Source organism: Anopheles arabiensis, chromosome 3 (assembly GCF_016920715.1).
Source record: "Anopheles arabiensis isolate DONGOLA chromosome 3, AaraD3, whole genome shotgun sequence".
Classification (NCBI taxonomy): domain Eukaryota; kingdom Metazoa; phylum Arthropoda; class Insecta; order Diptera; family Culicidae; genus Anopheles; species Anopheles arabiensis.
The window spans coordinates 19,836,039-19,859,497 of record NC_053518.1 but is presented as its reverse complement, the minus strand read 5'-3'; the positions used below and the strand labels follow the sequence as shown (position 1 = coordinate 19,859,497).

Here is a 23,459-nt window from a genome sequence, read left to right as displayed (position 1 = left end):
GAGGAATAGAACGAATTTACTAGATTCACGCCGGAACACACATCACTAATAAGTCAACGAGGTAAATTTTAACAGCTTAAATGCAAATGAACTTCTTCCAACACGAGGTTTCTTCTTCCACGGACACGACGTTTATTACAAATCATCGTTTCACACGATCAGTATAATCGCTTTGGCCGACGCTCGATAGCATCTTTTAGCATCACTTACTCCTTTTTTACCTGTTTAAGTACATTACCTACACATACATTAGGATTCTGAACTTTCGACCTTTGATACTTATATCCTTCCGTTCTCATTTCCCTTCTTTGAGACTAGTGCAACCTCATCCCGCCACCCATGGCTGGTAGACAACCTGTGTTGTCTTCCCTTACCTGTTTTTGTCTTAACTACTAGGACACGGGCCTTACACGACTTCACGACTATTTACAACGCCCTGCGACGGTGCCCCCTTCGGGATAGTGGACGGGATAGTACAGCATGGGGGGAAGCATACGAAAACACGCGGCTAGAACGGTGGCGCTAAATAAACTTACACACTTACACAACAACACGCAGTAATAATCGAGAAATCGAAACAATAAGAACTAGAACAAATACAAAAGCTCGGCTCCGATCCCGGCTCGATCGGTTCCCTCCCAGCACCGCCGAACGCGCTACACACTACACGCCGCATCCATAAAAACGATAAACAAACAGCCATTTTGTGAATACAATTAAGATCCTTCCCGACTTCCTTTCGCCGCACCGGCACTTTTAGCTCCTACTCCTTCTGGATCGGATCGTAGGCCGGCGTTACGGTGAACTTTTTCGAGCTTCGCTTAAATCCCGGCAGCCCGTAGCTTCGCGTGTTTTTGCCACCGTGATGCGCACCGTGGCTCGGCTCACCCTTCGCACCGGAAGTGCCGGCCGCAACGTCCTCGAGGATTTTGGACAGCGGAGCTGAGGCACCGCGCAGCGACTCCGAGAAGCGGCTGTGCCGGGAGATTCCACCGTGGATGTTGATCGGGTTGGACGGGTTCATGCGCCGATGTTGCGTCGGTGAGGTGGACTGTCGAAGGGGAAAGGAGAATTGAATAAGTATGGCGCTTGAAATGACCCCGAAAATTGAAGAAAAATCTACTTACCAGCCGCTCGAAGCTCATGAAATGTGGCGCGGCATGGTGCGACGAGTAGTGGAACTGGTTCTCGGTAGTGTTGGCCGACAGGCTCAGGTACAGCGCCTCGAGCTCCTGCATCGTCGGCCGGTGGTCTCGCTGGTGGTAGTTGTGTCTCGGCGACCAGGTGTTCTGGTTGGCCTTCGAGGCGGAGTTGAGCAGATAGTCCCCGCGTAGCCCACCGACCGTATCGTTGTTGTGGTGCAGGGACGCCAGCTCCTGCATCAGATTCTTGCTCATCGAGTGGCCGTCCTGCGTGTGCAGGGTGCGGTTGTAGTCGCGCGCAATCTTAATGTCGTGCTTCCAGAACTGCTTCTGGTCCTTTGGTACCACCGGTGCTACCTCCTTGATCTATAATAGGTGAGAAGAGAGACAGAAAGAAAGCTCAGCGATTGAATGACACCTGCTTAAGGATGGTTTTGGATACTTACAATTAAGAACACAACACCGGCAAGGTAAATGCAGAAAATGTTGAGCAACGTCAACGACATGCTCATACAGCCCAGAGTAAACAGCTCGATGCCCTGATTTTCCGAGTAGATTTGCGTCTTGATGAGCGTGCCGTAGCGAGACTCCTCCGAGCCGAACAGGAAGTACAGACACGATAAAGCCCACAGAACACCCTACAAAGGAAGATAAACAAGATCATAGACACATTTTAATATCTTTCCAAACACCTTTGCATGTGCCGTGCATCTTACCGCATTGACAGCCGGTGGAAGCAGCGAAGCCGAGATGGCCACACCGACAAGCGAACCGATGTTTTCGCCCAAAATGGCAATGGCTACCGCGGCCCCGGACGGCAGCGCAATCGCAATACCGACCAGCAGCGAGTGCGTTTCACAGCGGGCCAACATTTCGTGCGTAATGCCCTCCCCGACACTGTACCGATCGTCTATGCTGCACACGATCAGGCCGAAAATGAAGCCCACCGTAACGGTGAGCATAATGCCGATGATTTCATTCTTCAGCCCAATCAGCTGTAGCGTGCGCTCTTTGACAACGGTGCCGAAGATAACGGCTATAATGGGACCCTGTGGCATTTGGGAAGTGTGATGAAGATTTGTTTGAAAAGATCACGTGATCGATAGATAGTAGCGCCATCTATGCGACGAACGACGAAGCGCCATCTGTACGCGAGCAGTCGAACACTTACCATTAGGGGCGAAATCAACATACTGGCGATGAGGAAGACTGAACTGTCCTCCACAAGGCCGAACGCTGCCAAAATACTGTTTGAAGGAGAGAAAAAGGCTTTTAGTATTTCCAATTCTGACTAATACGGTAACAAATCACACCCTTACCTGGCCACCGCAAGCATGGAGACGAAATCGAACGACACCTGGGCGTCGTGCTTTACCTCCTCCACGATCTGGGCCACGTTTAGCCGCGCCCGTACAGTCGACAGGAAGGTGTTCCACGCGCTTCCGTCGTTGTTTTTGTTCATCTCACCAGCCTTGGCACCGCTAATTGGAGTTGGTGGCGTGAAATCAATCAGTACGCGTTCGTTATCGTTCGATTCGATGTTTTCACTTTAGCCTCTTCATACTCACTCTTCACCCGGCTCTTCCGTAACTTCCGGCGGCTGACTGTACAGCGTGCATGACGTGATCGAGATGGTCGAGTTGAAGCGCTGACCAACGCCCCACGAGCTTAGCATGTAGATGACGTCGTCGCAAATGGGGCCCGATTCGATCGAAAACATGATCTACGAAAGACAAGTAATGTATCAATTAATTTCTGTTCTCACAGGAACTTCTTTCCACTTTATCCCCTCTCACATGAAATCCATTGCCCTTGTCCGTCTCGATCCAGGCCGCCGTGTGGATGCGCTTCTCCTGGATGATCGTCTTCAGCACCTCCTCCATCGACGAGTCGCCGGTCAGCGTAAGCTTCTCGGCCGCCTCCTCGCGGGCCGTCTTCTCCTTCCGGGCCGAGCCGATCAGATCCTTAAAGCCATCCCACGATTTGCGCAACGCCGAGGCACGATCGAACGGTTCCGCCAGAAAGTTGGACTTCTTGTCCTTTCCCTTATCGCCACCGTCCGCATCCTTCTCGTCGCCCTCCTTCGAATCGGCCGTTTGCGTTGCGATCTCTTCCCCATCCTGATCGATAAACTTGATCGTCGGTGGACCAACGGGGTCCGCCTTCTTGCTGTCATCGTCCGATGCTTTGATTACATTGCTCGATCTCGGTATCTGGAGAGGGTTTTAGGCGAAAGAAAAATGGCAAGTTAGATTAAACAAATGATAAGCGAGTTGAGAGAGTGTTACGGCGTTGCAAAAAATGAATCAAAATGTGTATACGTGTGTAAATGATTTCAATTTCCATTCCAGCAGCGCGAGAATCACATCAGCAACGCGAAAAACCAAACATTCTACCACCGCTCATTCCACTGGGCTCGTAGTAAAATATGCTCACGTTTGCAAAACAACCACAATAACGATCGTCACGGGTCTGCTGCTACCAGCAAACCGTACGGCGAGAGAGACATCCGCTTATGTGGACTAACTTTTTCGTAAAGTTATTTTTAAACGCTCTGGTGATGGTTGTGATCACTTTGGAGAGTGTTTTAGAAAAGAAAGTAACACGTGATGACGCTACCGATCCGGCTTTCAGGGATGCCGCTGCTGCGACGATGTGTTTTCTTTAAATAGTGTGTCAATAGGAGCTTCTAATCATCCACTCTAGATGATTGACTGCACGTATGCCTGTGTTTCAAGTGCAAAATGGTTTCGTGTGTCGTTTGGATTGAATCCAACAGTCTCGGTGAAGCTTGTTTTAAAACAGAAATGTTGTCAAACAGAAATCGTTGTTGGATTAGGGTTGTTTATGAAACAAACACACATCAAAAACAGTGGCAGAAAGTGGGGATGTTAATTTCCGCCCAACATGTTTCTACTTTGAGGAAGTAGGTAGGTACACTCCATTGCCCAGCTGCTTATCAAAGAACTTATCTGTTGGCCGTTTTTTTGTTTATTCCATCCAGACTGGGTCGTGTGGTTGTGGGACGTGTGACACGAACAGAGAACGGCCAGAAGGCCTCGTTAATCGTTAAGCAAACATTTACCACTCATGCCTTGGACAATGTTGTCGGCGACGTTCTGTGCGTCGTTGCACGGCGGATGATTTGTCTGTGTTGAAAATGAGCTGCTAATATCTGAATCATAAATGCTGTTTGGCTTTCGGCATTATTACCATTATTACCTTTCCTTTTACACCTCTAACCATGCACTTCAAAGTGAAGTTTAAATAATCTGTCATATAAGAAAGTCAATGAGTTTAAAAATCGATAAACAAGTGGGTGCTTCAAAACAGAAAAATTATCATACATTAAGGCCACATTCTGTTTATATTACTTCCTTTTCTAGCGTTACCTTCGGAAGTCGGCCCACCACAATTGCAGCTACCATTAATTCCACTTGTGTTTTGTTTCCTATCCGCTGTAGTGCAATGCATTTCAGCTGTTCAAATAGAAGCTCTCCTTCTGTCTTTAGGTCACCGGGGAACGAAAATATTGGACACGTACGGACCAACCAACCAACCAACCATCACCAGCTTTCGGTCGATATTTTTGGTGCCGCTCGGAAGGCAAGACGGTAAGCGGAAACGAAACGGAACGGAAAGTTGTGGGATCTTGACAGCACTTGGCAATCAGTAGGAAAGCTTTACCTGGGCCGAGTCATACTAAACCGACACTTTCGTCACTAGTTGTCGGCTTTTCTTTTGGAAAACACGCTCTTATCACCTACCGTCGATCAAGGGGATGGGAGTGTATAAAGCGTTCGTTTGTTTCGCTCGTTTTGCTTTGGACTTTTACCCCGGTGCTGTTTTTTATGAAAGTGCACCGGCTGCGTGGTAATCGTACCAGGATGGATGTGTCATCGAATTGCAAATAGTTTTATCAATAGTAGTTTCGATAAGAAGTGGAAGATTGTTGAAATGTGTTACATAGTTTAGTTGATCAGTTCTAGCAATACCCTTGAAAGTTCTATAAGTACATTAGTACTGTTCATTCACGAGCTGTCAAAGCTGCTTTGACAACAAATACGAGTAAGGTTATACAAGTACAAAATATGACAAATGCTATACTAGGGGTTCTTTTATAAAAAGTCATAAATTTTAAATATGAGCAAAATTTAAACAAAAAACAATCCTGGTTCAAAACTTTGTAATGCTACTAAAAATGCTATTAACTTTTGGACAAAAAAAAATTATTCAAAAAGTTACCTCAAATTAGGAGTGTTTCTTGTTTTCATACAAAAAATTAAAATAAATAATTAAAATTAAGAGAATTTATTTTTTCTATTGTAACAATCTTAAAAATGAAAAAAAAGGATTTTTTATGCTGTTTTCTATTAATTAAGGGCATTTCGTTTTAAGCGGCGAACTAGGTCTATTAAAATGACTAAATAAATTAAACAAATGCCATTTCTATATTTTAATCCCAAAAATATGATATTATTTTGACAAAAAAAAAAAACATTAATAGATCCATTTTTTGGATAAATGCTTTATAAAATCTAGAGGATGGTGATCAGAACACAAGTGTCAAACCGATTACATAATCTTGTTTTTTTAAATTATAGATTAAAATTTAATAAGAATTCTGGGAAATGTAGCTATCAAATCAGATATTCTTGAAATATTAGGCTCTTAGAATATTGCAAACACTCTCTATACACTAAAATTACAAAATCGATCCTAGGAGATTAGCTATCAAGCTAGACTTCAAACATTTGCTGAGGATCAATCAAATACTGGCTCACTTAAGAACATTCTACATGAACCCCAATTAGAACATGAAGTTATTCTAATAGAACGATCGAATAAAATCGACAAATCTTTGTTGAAGCACGCGCTAATCTGTGCAAAAATTTGCGCCATTTTTGCCACACACTAGACAAAGGGGACGCCATCATTTCAATCTTATTGTACAGTTTCAATGCTTTTTAATGTATGTGTTTCATCTCCCTATACACACACACCCTTTACCGGTGCGATCATGATCATGCCGGGTGTGCTTGCCCGTCGAAAAGGCGCGCACCCCGTCTAATGTCATGGGCATTGATAACGCAGCACCGGACAATCGCCGCCCGCCGTATCAAGTCCCGATGCAAATTTCTGATAGGTGTAGCAGATAATGCAGGCGAACATTTGGAAGCGATGATACACGGCGAACATAGTTACAATGAAGCTTAGTTCTCCCTCCCAGCACCCAAGAGTCATTCACCTGTGCCACTCTTTGCTTACCTTGGAGGTCACTTTTTTGGGCTGCGGCGTGACGAACGGTTCCATCTCGTCCGACTTGCCGGACGGCCGTTCGCCATCCTTTTCATCTTCCGTGGTGACGGTGGCCGTTTTAGCCAGCAGCTCCTGCTCCTTGCGCCGCAGCTCCCGCTCGTACCGGGCGGAAGGAATGTGCACCACAAACAATATGCCGGCCATTTTCTATGTGTGTGTGTGTGTTTGGTGTGGTTTAATCGTTACATTCACTTACTTGGAGAACCGTTTCTAATAAATACACTTTTGTGCACTGTTGTGCGGTAAACGGGAGTTACTGTTTACTGTGGCAACTCAGCGTGTGTTGGAACTACTTTTTTTGGGGGAGAAGGAATCAATTTGAACAGCTTACAGCTTACAGCACACACAATATGGAGGCTTCTTTCCGGTCAGTGACACCGGTCAGTCCTTGAAGCTTCCTGAAGATGAACACTTAAACACACACACACATAGACACACACGCGCGCGGACACAGCTTTACACAGATAAGGACGAAGAACACCAGCACACCGTGGACCGATCTGGATGGGGATGCAGCCTGCACAGAAAGGAAAGATTGAAGATACACAAACGCGGTTTTAGCTACTCTCTGCGGGCGATGATTGCTTTACTGTCTTCAACACGGACACAAGCTGATACACAGGGCGTTTGCTGTCGTCTCCCCCCTGCCTGCTGACGATGTAAATATAGCTCGCTGACATGACCGTACAACCTTACCACACATGCGGCACGAAAATGGCCTCAAATCGAAACCACGGCTTGGGTCGCGCGTGCAAGCATGTTTGCTCCAAATATCAGCCCGCACAACCTTCCCCCATTTGCTACTTACCAACCGTTCCAGCGATTATCGTTCCCTGCTGCGGCAAGCGGTACCGGCTGATTACGGCAAGGCGTTCTGTTCCTTCCGCCCCGAACTTTCGACTGAATCCGATGCCGTACCGTACGCAACTGGCTGTCTCTCACACGGCTGCCCACCACAGGGGCACACATGGCTGCCCGGCCCGCGATGGCGGTACAGCACATGCCGTGTAAGTTGATCGTACCGCATTGCCATGGTAACGAGTGTGGCTATTGCCTCTACACACACACACACACCACTGTGGTGGTGTTGTGTCTAACAGATGTATTATTGATTTTGTTGCGAAGCTAGTGGTGTGTTTTACAGTGTAACTTCCATCGGGACGGGTGTGTGTGTGTGTGTGTTTTTGGCCTCGTGGGATTTTTCCATCACGCCAACCTTTATGTTTGAGACATATTTTTGGGTTGTTAAATGAGTGTTAAATAATACTGGGTGATAGGATAGTATTTGTTTCCTCTTTGTAAAATCCAAATAATTGTGCTAAATAGTGATAAAACTTGGCAGGAGGTAGCACATTGTATCACTAAGTATTTAGAGCCCAGAAATGTATTTTATGTATACAACATTCATAGAACTGTGTTAGAGCTTCTACAGCGTTAATAGCTCATTAAACATACAAAATCCTTCTAAAAAAATTTCACAACAATTGCTTCTTTCCTTCTCAATACTCGCTTACTAAAGCACTCCAAAATCAATATGCAAGATGTAACACGTGCTACGACCTTAGCGCCATCTGTGTGTCAATCTGCGTACTGAACACGAACGACCGTTAATCGTACCCGTTTCCACGAATGAGGGTATAACTGCACAATAGTCGTTTTAGTGTAATATTACTCTCCGGTGTTTGGCTTTCTCTCAGAGTTCAACTTAGTGCAGGGTTTCGCAACCATACGATTCACGTAAGCTCACAATTAGAAGATTTTTATAAATGAATTGAATTTATTGGTTCACAACGCTATCACGTTAGCATATATTTACTGTGAAAATAAAATAATTTAAGATCGTAAATTTTAAAGAGCTAATAAATAAAGGCCGGCAGCTTAATAACACTCGTTCATTTAGCGCTACACTCAAAATTAAATTAATACATAAAATCATAAAAATTTGCAATAAAAGAATGACAGCAAGCAGGTGCAGATGTTTTCGAGATTTGAGAAGAGTTCAAGTTGAAGGAAAGAGAAAATATTTTAAAAAAATTGGGTAGAAATCCTGCGTGGAAAACACTAAACACAAATCAATTTTAATTACAATACAACAAGGAAAGGCTCGTTGTAAATTGTTTGTAATTATCTGCAAAAACCTAAATACCATCATAGCTAGCCTTAAACAGACTTCTATGTATATATGTTTCAATAATAATGTAATGCAAAATGTTGTCTTCAAAATATCTCCTATTATATTCCAACTGACCCACTCTCGCTTTCAGGCTGCACCTCTTCATCTCTGCGGTATGATACAGTCAAAAATCAATACAATCGATAATGCAGTACTGTTCCAAAAACAAAAATAAGGGCCCCAAGACAACAGTCGTACCCAATTACCTTATCGGGGTGCATCCATCTACTCCTCTGCCACCTCACAAAAGCTCTCTCTCGTACGCGCACCATCCATTACGTCACGTTAACACCCGTGCGTGTGTACCCCGTGGAAGGCATCATACTTACCCACCATCATTCTCTCAAGCTACCTCATCAATAGTGAGCAAAAAAAAACCCCAAAGATTCGGCGTGTTCTCCTCTCAACTACACGCTTTAAACCTTCACTGCCATACCACCTCAACCGTAAGCGGGGCGAGTTCGCTCTCACGCCGTTCGACGAGCCCGCCGCTAACAAAAGCTCCACAGCGTGCAACGGTTCGTTTCAATAAGCGTTTTGAGTTCGATTCGAGAGGATCAATTCAACACAGTGTTTGCTTGCCTCCAGCGTGTTCCTAGCTCGGCTTCATCGTAATTCCAATTTTCCCATCTAATCACACCGTATATAACACCAGGTAAGTCCGGCGGAAGCGCACCGTATTCGTTTGTTTAGAGTTAGAGTTAAACCCCATTTTGCGGTTCAGTGAAGCGTGGTGAAATGTGATGGTGAAATAGATTTTAAATCGGGCGTCAAATGTCGCACTAAAAATTTGGTGACCCTCAAGCATTAGAAGCATCAGTGAAGGTGGAAGGCCTCGTATCGGGCAGGCGAATAGTTTATTCAAAATGGCAAACAGCTTTGTGTTTAACGAAAAGCTTCAGCTGAATAAGGCATATGCTTTTGTTTTGTCCAAACATATTTGCTACTTCCGAATATTGTTTGCAATAGGAAATGGAAGCAGATCGTCATAGTAAATAATAAAAAAAGTCCAAAGCTTGTATGTATGTACATGAGTTGTTAGTCATCCGTTCCCGTTGCATCTAATAGTGATCTATCTATAATTGTGCGCACTAGCGATCGTGAGTTGCTGATCACATAACGATTTCCTTGCGCGGGCTTAGCTGTACGAGACGCTGGGCAATGCTTCGCTTATCTTGCCTTCGAATCGAAGGGAAATAAGACACTATTGTTGCCATTTTTTGTTTCTCCTATTCGTAGCTCGTAGAACGCGGGAAGACCGATCACACTAAATGATGATGTAAAGCGGAAAATGATAGTAACGCTCGTTGAAAATTAGATTTATTTGACGTGTTTAATGCGGTTTTAATGCGTGCAAAACATAAAATAATCTTCCATTAGTGTCTAATAGGGTAAAAAAGCTATTAAAATGAGCTTCTCAGGAAATCATTGCAACTGGCAACAACTTCTACCCTTTTTGCCGCCTGTCACGGTAGTAAAAATGTGTCCTTCAGTGGACAAACAGCACGATGCAGGAAACAATTTGAATGCGAACTGCATTGGTCAACTAAGAGTCACTAAACTTCCTAGTTCCCACCATTTGCAGGATCGCATTACGGGGCATCGCAAAAACTGACGCCAACTGATCGGCCATTTTTATTGAAGCGGGCAATGACTGGTACAAGCGTTTTGTTGCTTTGTACGCCGCGAATCAATACGCTCAGGGCATTAGAGCTCGAAGCGGTTAACCTTCGGTGCCATGATCCCGCACAGCAAGTGGCCAAGCGGGAGGCACGGCAGCTAGCAACATGATTTGTGTTAGCATAGGGAGATGCCGAATTTTCGCTTTGCGCCGCTCATACCCTCGCCATACAGGTTATACATAATTTGAAGGATTTCCGCTTCGACGGAGGCTGCGGATCGTAAAAGTGTTTAGAGTGCGTCTTCTTGCGGCTTGCCGTGTCTACCAGAAAATAGGAGAAGAAAACCAGTTCCCTAAAAAAACGTTTATGGGGCTGTCTGGGGGACAAGGGTCACCGCTTGCTCTTGGGCGATCTTTCATACGCACGATCGAGGCCGGCTTCAGGGAAGGGATGAAGGAAAGCAGGCTCGTCAAAACAGTTTGGCAATAATCCGTACGGATGATAAATTGGACATGCTTTGGCCGGCGGCATGGTGAAGCCTTCATTCCTGAACGTTCTTTTACAACACGTTTCGCTGGTTTAGTATCTTGCGATCGCGATCGCAAAGCAAAGCCTGAATGCGTAAAAACTCCCGGATTTTTTTTTTTACCATTGCTGGGGACTTTTCATCTATTTGGGTTTATCCCCAAGAGCAAGTAACACAACAACAAAAAATATACAAATTAAAACCCGTTTCACTTGAGCCCCTTTTGATTGGGTTGAATTTTGTTTCAAACTGTGCGTCGTTGCTCCTCGGCTCCGAGCATATTCGCAATAAGGTAACAACATTTATCATCGCGCCATCTCATGTCCAAATGGTGAATGACCCGTACAGTGAGCTCCGCGGGGCGAAGGTTGTGCGGTGTGCGGCACACGTTTCAAGGCCTTTCCGAAATTGCGGCACGGTCCAGCACCTGGTCGGGCGCCATCGCAAAGACGCCGTGAGCGAGAGCCCCCCGAAGACTTGATTGATTTCTCGTTCTCGATTGATATGTGTGTGTGTGTGTGTGTGTTTGGTGGTGGGGAAGAGTAGACTTCTCTAAGCTGAGCTACGAACCAGAACGGAAACGTAGACGGGAGGTCGATCTCTTGCAAGACACAGCAGCAGCAGCAACCTTACCAACCGCCGACTCGTTGTGATTATGTAGTCACCCGACATGGACAGCATTGACCCAAAAGTCTCAACCAGTTGAGATGCGAACAGCGCTGTCCCTTGTCCCCCCTTTCCCCCACTGTTATGCTAATTTATACCGTCCCACATAATTACGGTGCGAACCGGTTGACAGGTTCACAGGCCCCAAATGCACGAGCGGTGTTGGTGGACAGTTTTGTTGATACGACCGATTAAGTACTTGCCTTCATAGGTTACTTTCGGTTTTCTTGTTGTTCTCGTCGCTCTCTCGGTTTCATTTATGCCCTCCCCGCCTATCACACCTTACTAGAGATTGGCAAACAAACAGTTAGTGCAAAGGTAGTAGTTAGCAGTGGTATCTATAACACGATCGCTAGAAAGGAACGACCGCAATCACCCCGGTAGCAACAACAACAAAAGTCCAAACTTCCAAGCTTCATCTAGAATGCACAAGGCCGGATGAAGGTGTACGCATCCGCCATGAGGATGTGGTGAAGTGTATCCGGCGGTAGTGTGCGCACTACCGGACACTACTGGCGCACACGTGCGGGGCACGATTATAGGTGATTATGAAGACGATCGTACATGACCTTACGCAGGTTGTTGTGGCGCTCGTTAAATTGCTAGTTGCGGAAGGCTTTCTATTTCCCCGCTCGATCGAGTAGCGTAACTGTTTCTATTACGATTCTTATAGACGTTCCAATTGGATTACTGTTCAGGCGTCATAAGGGTATTAATCCTACTAGAATCGTATTAAATAGCAGAAAAGAAGATTGGATTAGCTCCTACCCAACCAAATCACGATCGTACAATTTTATTAAATTGATCTTCTAGCACGTCTTATCACTCATTACATGTAACAACCGTAACGAATAATTGCTTCTGTAACCATGCACACACCTTCCCACACATACGGCTACTAACCACTGGTGATTTAATTATTCACAGCAATCACCACCACTTAGCGATGGCTTACCGTTTCGCCTGCGTTCTGCTGACCGTGGCCCTGTGTGCCGTCCCGGCCCTTAGCTTCTCGGCCGGTGCACCGAACGGTGCCTGCGGCGACATGATCCCGCAGCATCACACCGACCCGCAGAAGTCGGCCGCCCCGTACCAGATCATCCTCTCGAAGAAGCAGATCAACGCCGGCGAAGGTGTCACGATCACCGTGCAAGGTAAGGGGGAGGTGGGAAGGGGGAAATAGAGAAATAAAATAAACATGAGCAAAACTTACAAAATCCTTTCACCTCGTGCTCGTCTCCACTCCCTATCAACGCGGGGATAGGTAACAGCGCCAAGGACACGATCAAGGGGCTGCTCTGCCAGACGCGCGTAGGCGAAACGCCGGTCGGTGCATTCGACGTGCCGCCGAACAACAACTACATCCAGAAGCTGGACTGTGGCAACTCCAAGGCGGTAAGTGTGGGTGCCATTGCGCGGGCGCCGTAACCGTTTTTTTCTGCTGCATTCTAACGGCACGCTGTTCGTGTTCGCGAAACTGGTAACAACGCTCCCCGAGAGATTGCTAATGGATATTAATTAGTCACGAAATGGGCCCGACCGTTCTAACTGGTTAGCGGGGCTCTAAATTACCATAAAAGCCATGCGATAGTGTCCGGTCCGTCTGGTGTTATGTGAGGTGTGACAGAGCGTTACCTTAATGCCAGCTTTGCTGTTGCGAATACGAACGATGATTAGCAGCGATTAACTTGTCAAATTGAAATCTAATTTTCACCACTTTCCTTTTCTTTCCTAACTCCACAGTCGGCCATTACGCACAAGAAGATTACGACCCCCCCGAACGCCATCACCTTCAACTGGATCGCTCCGAAGGGACTGAGCGAGCAGGCTCAGGTCTACTGCACGATCGCACTGAACGGTGGCGTCTTCTGGGTGAAGCACACCTCCGACTTCCTGAAGGTGAACTAAGCAGGGCATCAACCAACCGGTGTGTGTGTCTGCGGTCCCGGTGACCGGCCACCGGGGATGTACCTCTTTACGAGTGGTTCGGAGCAGTATTATGAAGCGGAGAGCGAGCAAACCTACTACTAGAGAGCTGACTTTTTTGTTTACCATCGGGAAGACTGTGTCTTTCCGATTTTTACCCAACCGGACAACTCATTCTCATTAGCTTACGAAGATTTTCCACACCCCAAATCTTCCCGTTTTACCTGAAATGACAATAAAAACACATTATTATTGACACAAAAAAATACAACAAAATACAAAACAAAACACTATCGCGTCTATTCTACTCATTGTACTTTATTGGTTGTGATGTGTTAGTTATAAATTCGTGAAAAGTTCATTATTAGTTCTACATAAAAAAAAATACATACCGCCAAGGTAAAATGGCAGATATATGGCATATCAAAGACCGACGGAAGGGAAGCGTGTAGTGTCGTGTGAAATTTGCTTCACATTCGTCTTCTAGGTTTTTAAAAATGGCGTTTAGTGTGTGTGTGTGAATGTGTAAAAAACAGCTAGAACCTTGTTTCGTCTCAAAAGAGTAAAATACGGGTTACGGCCCGTAAAAGACCCCCATCGTCCCTCAATCCATCTGCATCACGCAGATGGACAGGTACCCATTTTCGTAATACAGTACGTCGGTTTTATCGTCCCGGTTTGGGTTGCGTATCGGGACCGGGTTGTGGAATGGATTGGTTACGTTGCGTCTCATGAACACCAGTTTACCGCACGTGGCCGGCATGGTTTGCCCGGTGAGATCCACGATCGCCGCATCTTCTATGGCTTCCCGCTGCGTGTAGGAGGTGAACGCGAGCGGCACGTTCGGAATGGTCAGCAGCTGGCGTATCGTTTCGTCCCAGGTGTGTTTGCCCGTGCCGAAGAACTCGTTAAACCCACAGTTGAAAGCCACGGCAAGGTGCGGCTTCGGGAGTTTGAACTGTGGCGGCAGCTTGTGGAACAGGTACCGGTACACCTCCACCTCTATCGTGCGATTGTTCATGAAGTGCATCACGCTGCTTGCCGCGTCGTTTACGTTGGGGCCGATGAGATATAGGCGCAGTCGGCGTAATTTCGGCAGAAAGCGGAAGAGAACCGCCTCGGTGACTGGGTTGAAGCACAGATAGTCTAGCTCCGCACCGAGCACGAACACGTTCAGCTCTTCCTCTAGCTCGTGCTGCAGACCAACGGTGCGCAGCACGTGCAGGATCGTCCCGACGGGGGAAAATATTCCCGCCGCGTTGATGTTTTCGAGCTCCTGGGCCAGCTCGAGGCCGGGTTCGGTGAGGCTGGTTTGAATGTCGCGCCCTGCCGCAGCGCTCAGCAGCTCGAATGTGTCCTTCGGGAAGGGCTTTTGGGATGTTTCGTCTTGCTCGAAGTCAAAGTTGGGGTACAGTTTTGTCGCACAGTTTGTAGTGTCTGGAAGGGAAGAAAAAAAAATAGGATGTATCTTAATAATGAGTGATTTATAACATTTACCCTGTCAGTGAGCAGCATACCTGTACCGTAGTAAAAGTTAAGACGCAATCCGTCGCACCACTTGGCATGTGCCTCACGATCGCTCTGCTGATGCTCCTCGCTACAGTACGCCACCTGCTGGCAGTTGTCGCAAAAGAACAGCCTTTCCGGCCGGTACTCCAGGCAGACGTTGCACAGCGCCGGAAAGCTCAGCATCTGGTTCTCGTGATGGTACAGCGGGCGTTGCAGGATTTTCGAGATCAGCAAACCGGTACAGTGGACGTGATTCATGAATGCGGTTAGATTTTCGGGATTGCTGTTAAACAGCTTGCCCAGAAACGATTCCGTACAGCGCAGCACATGGTCGGTGCCACTTTTCTGCAGCACCGACTGGACGGCCGTGCAGAACTCTTTGTGCGAGGGTGCATCGTACGTTTGGTGCTTTTTGCTGCAGTACTTGATCAGCTTGCACTTCTTGCACAGCAGCAGCGGGCCCGCGGCGGGGACGGACGGTTTGGCCATGGGAGATTCCAGGAAGCATACGTTGCATTTGTTCGGGTGGAAATTTGGATACTCGGAAGCCATGGCACATGGGTGTGGGATGAGATGGAGGTGGGTTTGGAATGGCACAGTATGATGGAATGATGCGAGTGACGCTCCAAAATGGAGGCTGGAAAGGAACGAGAAAACGCAATATTACTTTCTGCTCTAAGAGGTAATAGTTTAGATGTAGCAAAACAACGAACAGAAAATCACTTTGCTTGATAAAATCCCGCCCAAAACTTACCGCAGCGAGTCGCCTCGACCGTGCACGGGAGCGTTTCGAGGAAATGTAAACAAAATGCGCCGAACAAAACCGCTTTTGTTGACAGCCTGGAAGCATCAGTAAGAGCTACTTTCACGCACAATCATGTTTTAACGATTTTTGGATAAAAAAAAGCATTATCATGCAAATTTAAACGCGATTGATAATTTTAATATTTTTATTGGGACTGTAAAAGTCATTTACTTTAGTTAAAAAACCAAATTTAAATTGTTTATCACAATTTAAACGGGCACATTTCACTCACTCCTTTGAATGTCAAACGAAACGTCATCGGCGTGTTTTCATTGCCAGCTGTTTCACAACAAATCCATCGTGCCGTTGTGGTTTGTGCAGCAATTGTGCATTTATGTAAGTAAGTCTGCCGGCAGGTGGAAAAGTAAAGAAGAAAATGCTTCGTTCGTGTCTATCCAACTTGGTCCGCATCCATCGCTCGCCAGTACAGACAAGCATAAGAAATTATGGTGAGTGTGAAAAAGTTTGCTGAAATCGCAAGGGGCGCAACATTCAATTCCCTATCCTTCCTCAGCTGCACCACCGAAACGGTTTTACAGAAACACCGGCGTAATCTCCAGCAATGGCCGGTTCGAGATCACACTCGACAGTCGGAAGCTGAAAACACCGAGAGGATTACCGTTTTACGTGGAAAGTGAACCACTGGCCGTCGCGATTGCCATGGAATGGGACGCCCAGAAGGATGTGATTGACCGGTCATCTATGCATTTGGTAGGAGTTGTGGTTTTCCATTGGAACAAAGTTCTTTTTTTACGCCTTAATTATTGTTTTTTTCAGACCGCTTTGAGCAGCACAGTCATCGATAACCCGAACAGCCTGCAGAAGCATGATATGGTGAATTATTTGGTAAACTACATCAACACCGATACCGTTCTGTTCCACTCGAGTGTACGTACAACACCGTTTTTCGTGTTTTAAGCATTATCTTTAAATTATTTGCATTTCTATTTCCAAACACAGGAAGAACCAGAGCTCAAAAAGCTGCAGAGCCAAGAGTGGACCCCGATCGTCGACTGGTGCAACAAGCGGTACGAGATCAACCTCGCTTCCACCGATTCCCTCGTGGTGCCCACGTTCGAGCCCGGCATGGCGATGAATTTAAGCCGTTACTTCTCCTCCTACAATACGGCCGCCCTGCACGGGTTCGTGTTTGCGGTGGACACGATCAAATCCATCATCCTGACGATGGCCTGTGCCGATCGGTACATCTCAATCGAGAAGGCGGTACAGCTCGCCCGGCTTGAGGAAGAATTCCAGCAGGGCCACTGGGGCAAGGTAGAGTGGGCCCACGATATCCAGCGGCTCGATTCACAGGCTCGCCTATCCGCTGCCGTGCTGTACATTTACTTCAACACTAGCAATGCGTTTGTGAAGGAGAAAATTTCACTGTAAAATGGATTGAACAAAGAAAGCATGCACACGAAGCGCTCTGCTGTTGTAGTGGTAAAACAATTGCTTTGCTAGCATTTTATTAACGGTTACAATTTTATCTTCTTGATATCCTCCATTTTAAAGTCGATCCTGGGGCGGGAAAGAGAAAGAAAGCGAGGTTTTATTTACGATACAGTGAGAGAAAGACTCGCCGATGCTTACCTAAGCGCTAAAATGGAGCGTGCTTCGTTTGCGGTTAACCGCCAGCTGGCCGACGACGATTCCCAATACTCCGGCAGCTCGGACACACTCTCCAGGTTCAGTATTGTCCCCATCTGCAGCAACTTTGCCAGCTTGTCCCTCACCGACCACGATGTTGCGCCCGTCAGAAACGAGGAAAGGGCACGAATTTCCTGATCCAGTACCAATCCTCCCAACCGATTAAATGTTGTTTTCTTTACTGCCCGCTCCATTCGCGCCGTTATTTCCGTCGTCACAATACTGACCAGCGCGTCATAGTTGCGCGGCGTCAGAGCCACCTTGAACGAGTTGAGCAGCCCATCGATCTGCACGATCAAAAACTGCACAAACGTTTCGCTGGCCTCGTAGGTGGCCAGCTCCTCCTCCGTTAGGTTGTGGTTGTGCGTTAGAAATTGATCCACCCACGGGTGTAACCTCGGTTTGATGGCGGACGAGCGAAGCTGCTGGAAGCCAAAATCGACCAGCGCCTTCAGCGAATCGCCCACCGACTTCAACCCGCCCAGACAGCTGTCCAGCTTTTCCTTCTCCCGTGCGCTCATGCCCGGGAACGTGATTTCCGTCTCCTCGGTCATCATCTTCCAGAGCGTTTCGATAAACTCGGTCGACATGTCGGCGTTGTTCAGCGCAGCGATGAACCGGCCCCGCGCCTGGTCCGAATCGCTCGTCTGCAGCCGGCCCTGCTGGATCGAACTTTGGAATGCATTGTACGCCTGGGCGAGATCGATGTACCCGGTAGGGTAGCCGGCTTTCAGTGGCGCTTTGAGCGCTTTCATGTAGTCTTCCTCCAGGCAGCTGGCAGCGTTGTTAATCACCGCACAGACGCCATCGAGCGACTGCGTACCGTTCGAGCGACGGATGCACTTGCGCACGATAAAGAACACGTCGTCCAGCATGCTGGAGCACTGCTGGCCCTCCTCGAGCTTGTCCAGCCCGATCGCTTTCAGCACGCTTTCCTCCATGAAGTAGCGCTCGAACAGAAGGTAGGTGCTGAGCAGCTCCTGCATTTGTGTGTTGAGACGTGACTTTTGCAGAAGGGTTTGCAGTTCGGCCAGCCGCTCCTGTTTGACCTCCAACGGGAGGGAACTTTTCTCTAAATCGTTCTGTAAAAAAGCGAGGAAAGCATAATTAATACAAGAAGGTTCAAGGGTGGCACTTTCACGTCGACTTACAGCACATCTTCGCTTGATGAACTTCACGTACAGTTCCGCCCTCGAGTGCATGATCGTTATCTCCCCGATCAAGCTGTCGATATCTTTCGCATTTAGCTTATCGATCGATCCGCCACCACCGCCGGACGGTTTGCGGTAATGTCCCATCGTCGATCCGCCGCCCGCATTCTTGATGTAATCATTAATCTGTGCAATCCTTCTGCCCGTCTGTCGGTTGCGGCAAAACTCCTGCACACACTTGGTCACCTCGTCGTCGCACTCCCGCTGCAGTATGCGACAAATCTGCACCAGGCGGCCCGGTCCGTAGCAATTTTCTATAATCGCTTGATTGACCTCGATCACGCGCGCAATATTCTCCAACAGTATCGTCAGCGTGTCGGCGTACGCAACCGCCGCCCGCTTTTCCGCCTTCGCAATGTCCATCGAGGAGCGCAGCTCCTTGGCCGCCTTCACCTGCAGCTTGCCGCAGATGTAGGTCATGAACTTTTCCAGCCCCTCGTCGTGCATGCCGAGCAGCGGGAATATCTTGAAGAACCGTTCCACCGACGCGAGATCGTCGCGCTTGACCGCTTCGTCGAACTTTTGGTTTACCATCTGCTGCATCTGGACCGTCGCCTGCTCGAGCGTCGAAACCGCCTGGCTGACGGACGTTATCGATCCGCTCACATCATCGGCCGTCTTCTGGAGCAGCGTTTTGTCCATCGAAAGGAAGCGATTCACGTGCCCGGCGCCCTGCTCAAAGTCTTCCTCCCGGATTGCACTCATCACGCCCTGGCTGCAGAGCTGCAGATCGATCAGATCGTGCACCCGCTGCTGACACTCCGACACACGGCTCTGCCAATGGGAACGGTGGAGCAAGCAATTGAACAATATTTCAAGGGATCGATTTGTCCGACATCCTCCACTTACCCGCGCCTCATCCAGCCTTCGCACTTTGGCGCTTACACTCTCCGCCAGTGTTGCCGTGTGATTGATCATGTCCGAGAGCTGGCGGCTTTTGTCCGACACCACGCTCAGCCCGCTCAGGGCCACCCCTATGCTGCGCATCTTCGCCTCGAGCTGGCACTGTTGCGACAGAATCTCCTCCAGCCGGGAATCGATTTGTTGCTGCAACAAAAGTAAAAACCAACCGAACCGTGTAATTAGGGTGGGTGGTACGGTGACGGATGGGACTGCGACAACGACGGGTACCTCTTTCGATGTTATCCGTTGGCATACTTCCTCTATGCCTTCCGTGGTGCTAATATCACTATCCTCGATGAATGCGTTTAATTTTAACATTTTTTACGCTAGGGAACTAACCGAAATTAGGCTAAATAATACGGACTGTTTGCGAATGTTTACATTTGCCAAGGGAAAAGTGACCTGCTGGCAAACTGTCAGTTGGGGAAATGTCAGTGGCGTTTGAAAGTGTCAGTTGGCAATTCACAACAAAGCACAGCTGGAGGCTGACCACACGTGAACCGTCGGTTTGTTATGGTCACTTTCATGCTCAATTTATAAGAAAATTGTTTATTTTTGAGAGCATTTGCTAAATAGTTCAAATTTACGAAATATTCTTTACTAAAAAGCAATAATATCAGTCTTTCCGGTCATTATTTTAGTGAATCGTGCATTAAACTCCCTACACAGTGGATCCAACTTCCAACCAAAACGCGCTTTGTTTACATTCATGCTTGTTTGACAGTTGCTCAACACACTCACACGCCGGTTGGTTATCAAACACCTTTTTTTCCATCGCAGCGCTGCTCCCTGCAACGTGATTTGAATTTCTAGTGGAAAAGTGCAAATTGAACAAAGCTCCATGCAGTAAAAGGAGCAGTCGAAGATGCTGAAGCTGCTCCAGTTGCTGCCGAAAACGTGCAGCCCGTTCACCACCAGAGCGCTGTACGCTGGTGCCGTCGATGGTGGACTGTTGCGGCACGCCTTCCGTACGGACGATGCAAACAAGGACGATTTGCCGCTGCTGGATGATTCCATCTCCGCTGCGACGGCACTGTGGAAAAAGGAAGAGCTGCTGTCGAGGCTTAAAAACCTGCTCAACTGTACCCACGAACAGTCGGAAAAGCTGTACAAAGCGAACCGGAAAGCGTTGCGCGTGTTTGCTGCAAGGTTGCTTACGGACAATATTGAGCTGCTGCGGGCGAATGGGATCGACGATAAGTTTATCTACGAAAACCCGCGTGTGCTTTCCACCCCGACCGGTAGGTGGAACTTGTCGACAGATTGACTCAAGTAATTAATCTATTTCTTTCCCCCTTTGTTTTACCTCAGATGATTTGGCTAAAAAGCTTAAACTATTGCGCGAACTTCCTGCGGTTGAGGATTGCAAAATGCTGACGCCTTTCCTGAAAGCCTCGCTAAAAGCCATCGACCGGATGGTTGCCGTGGCCAAGCAGGAAACGATTCCGGGCGGAAATCGGATCAATTACCTCAGCGAGCGAACCGGCACGGAGGTACCGGTTGTGATTAAATTCTTCGCCACCAACATACGCGTGTACCGCATCGCGCTGGACAAGTTCATTGCCAATCTGGACATCTGTCTGGCGCACCTCGAACCGGCCCACGTGGTGCGGCACCTGTCCGTGCTGGCGTACGCCACTTCCTCGATACGCGAGCGGCTGCAAGCGTTGAAAAACTCCCCGCTAGAGACGATTAAACCCTGGATGGTGCGCGTACCGGACATTGCGCTGGGCAAATCGTTCGAAGCGGTGATCGAGAAGGGACGGCAGCCCGTGTTTAAAGACAGCGTCACGGGCACGTGGTTTGAGACGTACGTGCTGAAGCGAATGGAGTCGCTGCTCGGCTGCACGGAGGAGACGAGCCGCGCGATCTACGACAAGTGTAAAGGGTCCGTCCATCTGGTGGACAATATTGAATTTCTGCTCGAGAAGGGAGTGGTCGCGGAGGTGATCATACAGCACGCGCCCATGCTGACGGCGAAGCGGGAAGATTTGCACCAAAAGGTAGCGACGCTGGAAACGTTGCAGTGCTTGCGCAACCTGAACGACGTTGTGCCGCTGTGCGTGCTGAAGGCGTATCAGCTCAAAAAGATCGTTAACAATCTAAACAACGAGCAGCTCGGGCCGGTCAACACGAACCGCATCTACTATTTCGCTGACAGTACCGGCTTCAAGCCCGGCGAGGTGACGGAACAGTTTGCCCGCCGCACGTTTATGTTTCGCATCCCGAAGGATAGCTTCCTCGCCAACCTGAAGCTATTTCTCGAGCACATGAACCGGGAGGACATTCTGGCGGACCTGTGGGCGTTCAAGTATTCGCCCGGCATCGTGGCGGAGAGGATTGCCCGCGCGAAGGAGGTGCGCGGCAAGAAACTGATGCCCTGGATGGTACGGTGCCCGGACGTGGTGCTGGAGAAGTCGCTCCAGCTAACGAAGGAGAGCGGTGCGCTGCTGGGCGAGAACGAAACGATCGTGGAGTATTTCTGCAAGCGGCTAGGGTTCGATCGGGAGGTGGCGAACTCGATCTTCATAAAGGCGCCGTCCGTGCGGAACGTGCGCATCACGAAGGTGAAGAAGGTGATCGACTATCTGCTGGACGAGCTCGACTACACGCCGAACGACATTGCGCTGAACCCGCGCATACTGATGCACAGCCTGCAGACGACGAAGAAGCGGATGGCCCAGCTGAAGGAGATCGGCTGCCGGCCCAAATCGCTCATCATTGTGTGCAAAAGCCAGCGGCAGTACGATCTGTTCGTGAAGGAGTGGATCGATGCGAAAGAGCGCAAGACGAAAGTACAACAGTATGGTTAGGGGGACAGGTTGGTTGGAGAGGAAGAAAGGTTCTTCAGCCCTTTGAGCAATTGTGGGGTGTGATGTAACAAAAAACTAAATACAGAATAAAGTGCAGAAGTTGGCCAAAGAGTCAGGAGTAATGTAGATGCAGTTTATTTTGTAATAATTCAATTAGGTTGGTTCATTGTAACAAAAACACCATATACAAAAACTCTAAATCATGTATTTTCATGTAACTAAAAGTTAACTGAATGTTTATGAAAATTTCGAAGCTAAAACAGCCCCAGAAAATTGAAAGAAATGATTTTGTTTTTGCTTTTGATTGTTATTGAGCGAGTACATTATTCTTAATTTAATGCAAAACTCCGCTTAGGACTCATAAGACAAGGTCCGATTGGAAAGTTTAATTTTATCAATACGAAATTATTTTAATTTCCACCAACGAGCGTAAATGTAAATATTTTTGAAATTTCTTCTGTGAAACTCCCCCGCAGACCAAAAGCTGGTGTTCGTGTGCTCGCCAACACTCCAAATCGGTGCGATTTTCCTTCGCTGGTGATTGTTTTTGTAAGTCGTTGCGAGGGTTTTTGAGGGTTCAAGATGGCTGTCAAAAAGCTTGCGCTGGTTAGCGATTGTGTTGGAGCGCAAAATTAAATGTCTAAAAAAATAAATACACTCCACCACCTCCCCCCGCCCCTCATTGACCCCACGGGTCCTACATTTCATATGTGTGCCATATCAGCTTCTGCGCTCCACTGTCTCACTTGCTCATACATGTTACACTATTGCATCAGCTGATCCTCGGTGGCGACGTTTTTATGTACAGTCTTTATTTGCGGGTGATCTTAACGTTGAGGGAATCGGGGAAAGCGGGTATTTTATCTTTCAACGGTGCTTTTATTAATGTACAGTCTTTCCCCGAGTTACGCGAATAATGCGTTCTGGAGACATTCGCGTAACTCGGATTTTCGCGCAAGTCGAATAGTACGTTTTATTACCAAAATATACTTGATTAATAATGATTTTTGATTGAATTTAGTTCATTTATGTAATTTATTACGTATTTGATGCAATTGGAGTAGAAACATTGGTTATTTCTGTTTTTTAGTGATATAAAACTTTTGAAAAAAATGCAAATTATTTTTCATTTCAAAAAGGAACGGAAAAGGACGGCTAGAGAAAATGAGCGAGATGCAGCTATTCTTGAACGTC

The 23,459-nt window shown here is 47.5% G+C and overlaps 6 protein-coding genes across 6 annotated transcripts; 3 read left to right on the top strand and 3 right to left on the bottom strand.

The window, feature by feature from the left end:
- Window positions 1-108: 108 nt before the first annotated feature.
- Window positions 109-7,404, bottom strand: LOC120899743. Its single transcript, XM_040305916.1, has 10 exons — window positions 7,270-7,404; window positions 6,411-6,978; window positions 2,939-3,355; window positions 2,711-2,865; window positions 2,462-2,623; window positions 2,314-2,389; window positions 1,859-2,191; window positions 1,589-1,780; window positions 1,128-1,508; window positions 109-1,051 (listed from the first exon to the last, which is right to left on the bottom strand). The coding sequence occupies exons 2-10, from the start codon at window positions 6,603-6,605 to the stop codon at window positions 764-766; spliced, it is 2,199 nt and encodes a 732-aa protein (XP_040161850.1). The 5' UTR covers window positions 6,606-6,978; window positions 7,270-7,404; the 3' UTR covers window positions 109-763.
- A 1,740-nt stretch (window positions 7,405-9,144) lies between these two features.
- LOC120899747 (putative defense protein Hdd11-like) lies at window positions 9,145-13,667 on the top strand. Its single transcript, XM_040305922.1, has 4 exons — window positions 9,145-9,289; window positions 12,376-12,602; window positions 12,713-12,843; window positions 13,192-13,667. The coding sequence occupies exons 2-4, from the start codon at window positions 12,395-12,397 to the stop codon at window positions 13,354-13,356; spliced, it is 504 nt and encodes a 167-aa protein (XP_040161856.1). The 5' UTR covers window positions 9,145-9,289; window positions 12,376-12,394; the 3' UTR covers window positions 13,357-13,667.
- Window positions 13,668-13,672: 5 nt separating this feature from the next.
- On the bottom strand, window positions 13,673-15,722 carry LOC120899744. Its single transcript, XM_040305917.1, has 3 exons — window positions 15,638-15,722; window positions 14,892-15,520; window positions 13,673-14,811 (listed from the first exon to the last, which is right to left on the bottom strand). Exons 2-3 carry the CDS (start codon window positions 15,433-15,435, stop codon window positions 13,979-13,981), a joined length of 1,377 nt encoding a protein of 458 aa, XP_040161851.1. The 5' UTR covers window positions 15,436-15,520; window positions 15,638-15,722; the 3' UTR covers window positions 13,673-13,978.
- Window positions 15,723-15,958: 236 nt separating this feature from the next.
- LOC120899746 (ATP synthase mitochondrial F1 complex assembly factor 2) lies at window positions 15,959-17,140 on the top strand. Its single transcript, XM_040305921.1, has 4 exons — window positions 15,959-16,137; window positions 16,203-16,399; window positions 16,466-16,576; window positions 16,649-17,140. The coding sequence occupies exons 1-4, from the start codon at window positions 16,065-16,067 to the stop codon at window positions 17,078-17,080; spliced, it is 813 nt and encodes a 270-aa protein (XP_040161855.1). The 5' UTR covers window positions 15,959-16,064; the 3' UTR covers window positions 17,081-17,140.
- LOC120899741 (conserved oligomeric Golgi complex subunit 4) lies at window positions 17,124-19,875 on the bottom strand. The gene is made up of 5 exons (XM_040305915.1): window positions 19,681-19,875; window positions 19,399-19,596; window positions 18,490-19,323; window positions 17,282-18,420; window positions 17,124-17,209 (listed from the first exon to the last, which is right to left on the bottom strand). Exons 1-5 carry the CDS (start codon window positions 19,768-19,770, stop codon window positions 17,167-17,169), a joined length of 2,304 nt encoding a protein of 767 aa, XP_040161849.1. The 5' UTR covers window positions 19,771-19,875; the 3' UTR covers window positions 17,124-17,166.
- Window positions 19,876-19,956: 81 nt separating this feature from the next.
- On the top strand, window positions 19,957-22,391 carry LOC120903588 (transcription termination factor, mitochondrial). Its single transcript, XM_040313109.1, has 2 exons — window positions 19,957-20,693; window positions 20,764-22,391. Exons 1-2 carry the CDS (start codon window positions 20,318-20,320, stop codon window positions 22,263-22,265), a joined length of 1,878 nt encoding a protein of 625 aa, XP_040169043.1. The 5' UTR covers window positions 19,957-20,317; the 3' UTR covers window positions 22,266-22,391.
- Window positions 22,392-23,459: the final 1,068 nt, after the last annotated feature.

Bases quoted from the DNA above. Each gene is read 5' to 3' on its own strand.
- LOC120899743 (XM_040305916.1), bottom strand. From the start codon at position 6,605: ATGGCCGGCATATTGTTTGTGGTGCACATTCCTTCCGCCCGGTACGAG. The intron at 2,390-2,461 runs GTAAGGGTGTGA...TCCTTCAAACAG, and splicing joins TCCATGCTTGCGGTGGCCAG to TATTTTGGCAGCGTTCGGCC. The intron at 2,192-2,313 runs GTAAGTGTTCGA...CAAATGCCACAG, and splicing joins TGTTGATTTCGCCCCTAATG to GGTCCCATTATAGCCGTTAT.
- LOC120899747 (XM_040305922.1), top strand. From the start codon at position 12,395: ATGGCTTACCGTTTCGCCTGCGTTCTGCTGACCGTGGCCCTGTGTGCC. The intron at 12,603-12,712 runs GTAAGGGGGAGG...ACGCGGGGATAG, and splicing joins TGTCACGATCACCGTGCAAG to GTAACAGCGCCAAGGACACG. The intron at 12,844-13,191 runs GTAAGTGTGGGT...CTAACTCCACAG, and splicing joins ACTGTGGCAACTCCAAGGCG to TCGGCCATTACGCACAAGAA.
- LOC120899744 (XM_040305917.1), bottom strand. From the start codon at position 15,435: ATGGCTTCCGAGTATCCAAATTTCCACCCGAACAAATGCAACGTATGC. The intron at 14,812-14,891 runs GTATGCTGCTCA...CTTCCCTTCCAG, and splicing joins TAACTTTTACTACGGTACAG to ACACTACAAACTGTGCGACA.
- LOC120899746 (XM_040305921.1), top strand. From the start codon at position 16,065: ATGCTTCGTTCGTGTCTATCCAACTTGGTCCGCATCCATCGCTCGCCA. The intron at 16,138-16,202 runs GTGAGTGTGAAA...ATCCTTCCTCAG, and splicing joins GACAAGCATAAGAAATTATG to CTGCACCACCGAAACGGTTT. The intron at 16,400-16,465 runs GTAGGAGTTGTG...TGTTTTTTTCAG, and splicing joins ACCGGTCATCTATGCATTTG to ACCGCTTTGAGCAGCACAGT.
- LOC120899741 (XM_040305915.1), bottom strand. From the start codon at position 19,770: ATGTTAAAATTAAACGCATTCATCGAGGATAGTGATATTAGCACCACG. The intron at 19,597-19,680 runs GTACCCGTCGTT...CTTTTGTTGCAG, and splicing joins AACGGATAACATCGAAAGAG to CAACAAATCGATTCCCGGCT. The intron at 19,324-19,398 runs GTAAGTGGAGGA...TCCCATTGGCAG, and splicing joins GAAGGCTGGATGAGGCGCGG to AGCCGTGTGTCGGAGTGTCA.
- LOC120903588 (XM_040313109.1), top strand. From the start codon at position 20,318: ATGCTGAAGCTGCTCCAGTTGCTGCCGAAAACGTGCAGCCCGTTCACC. The intron at 20,694-20,763 runs GTAGGTGGAACT...GTTTTACCTCAG, and splicing joins TGTGCTTTCCACCCCGACCG to ATGATTTGGCTAAAAAGCTT.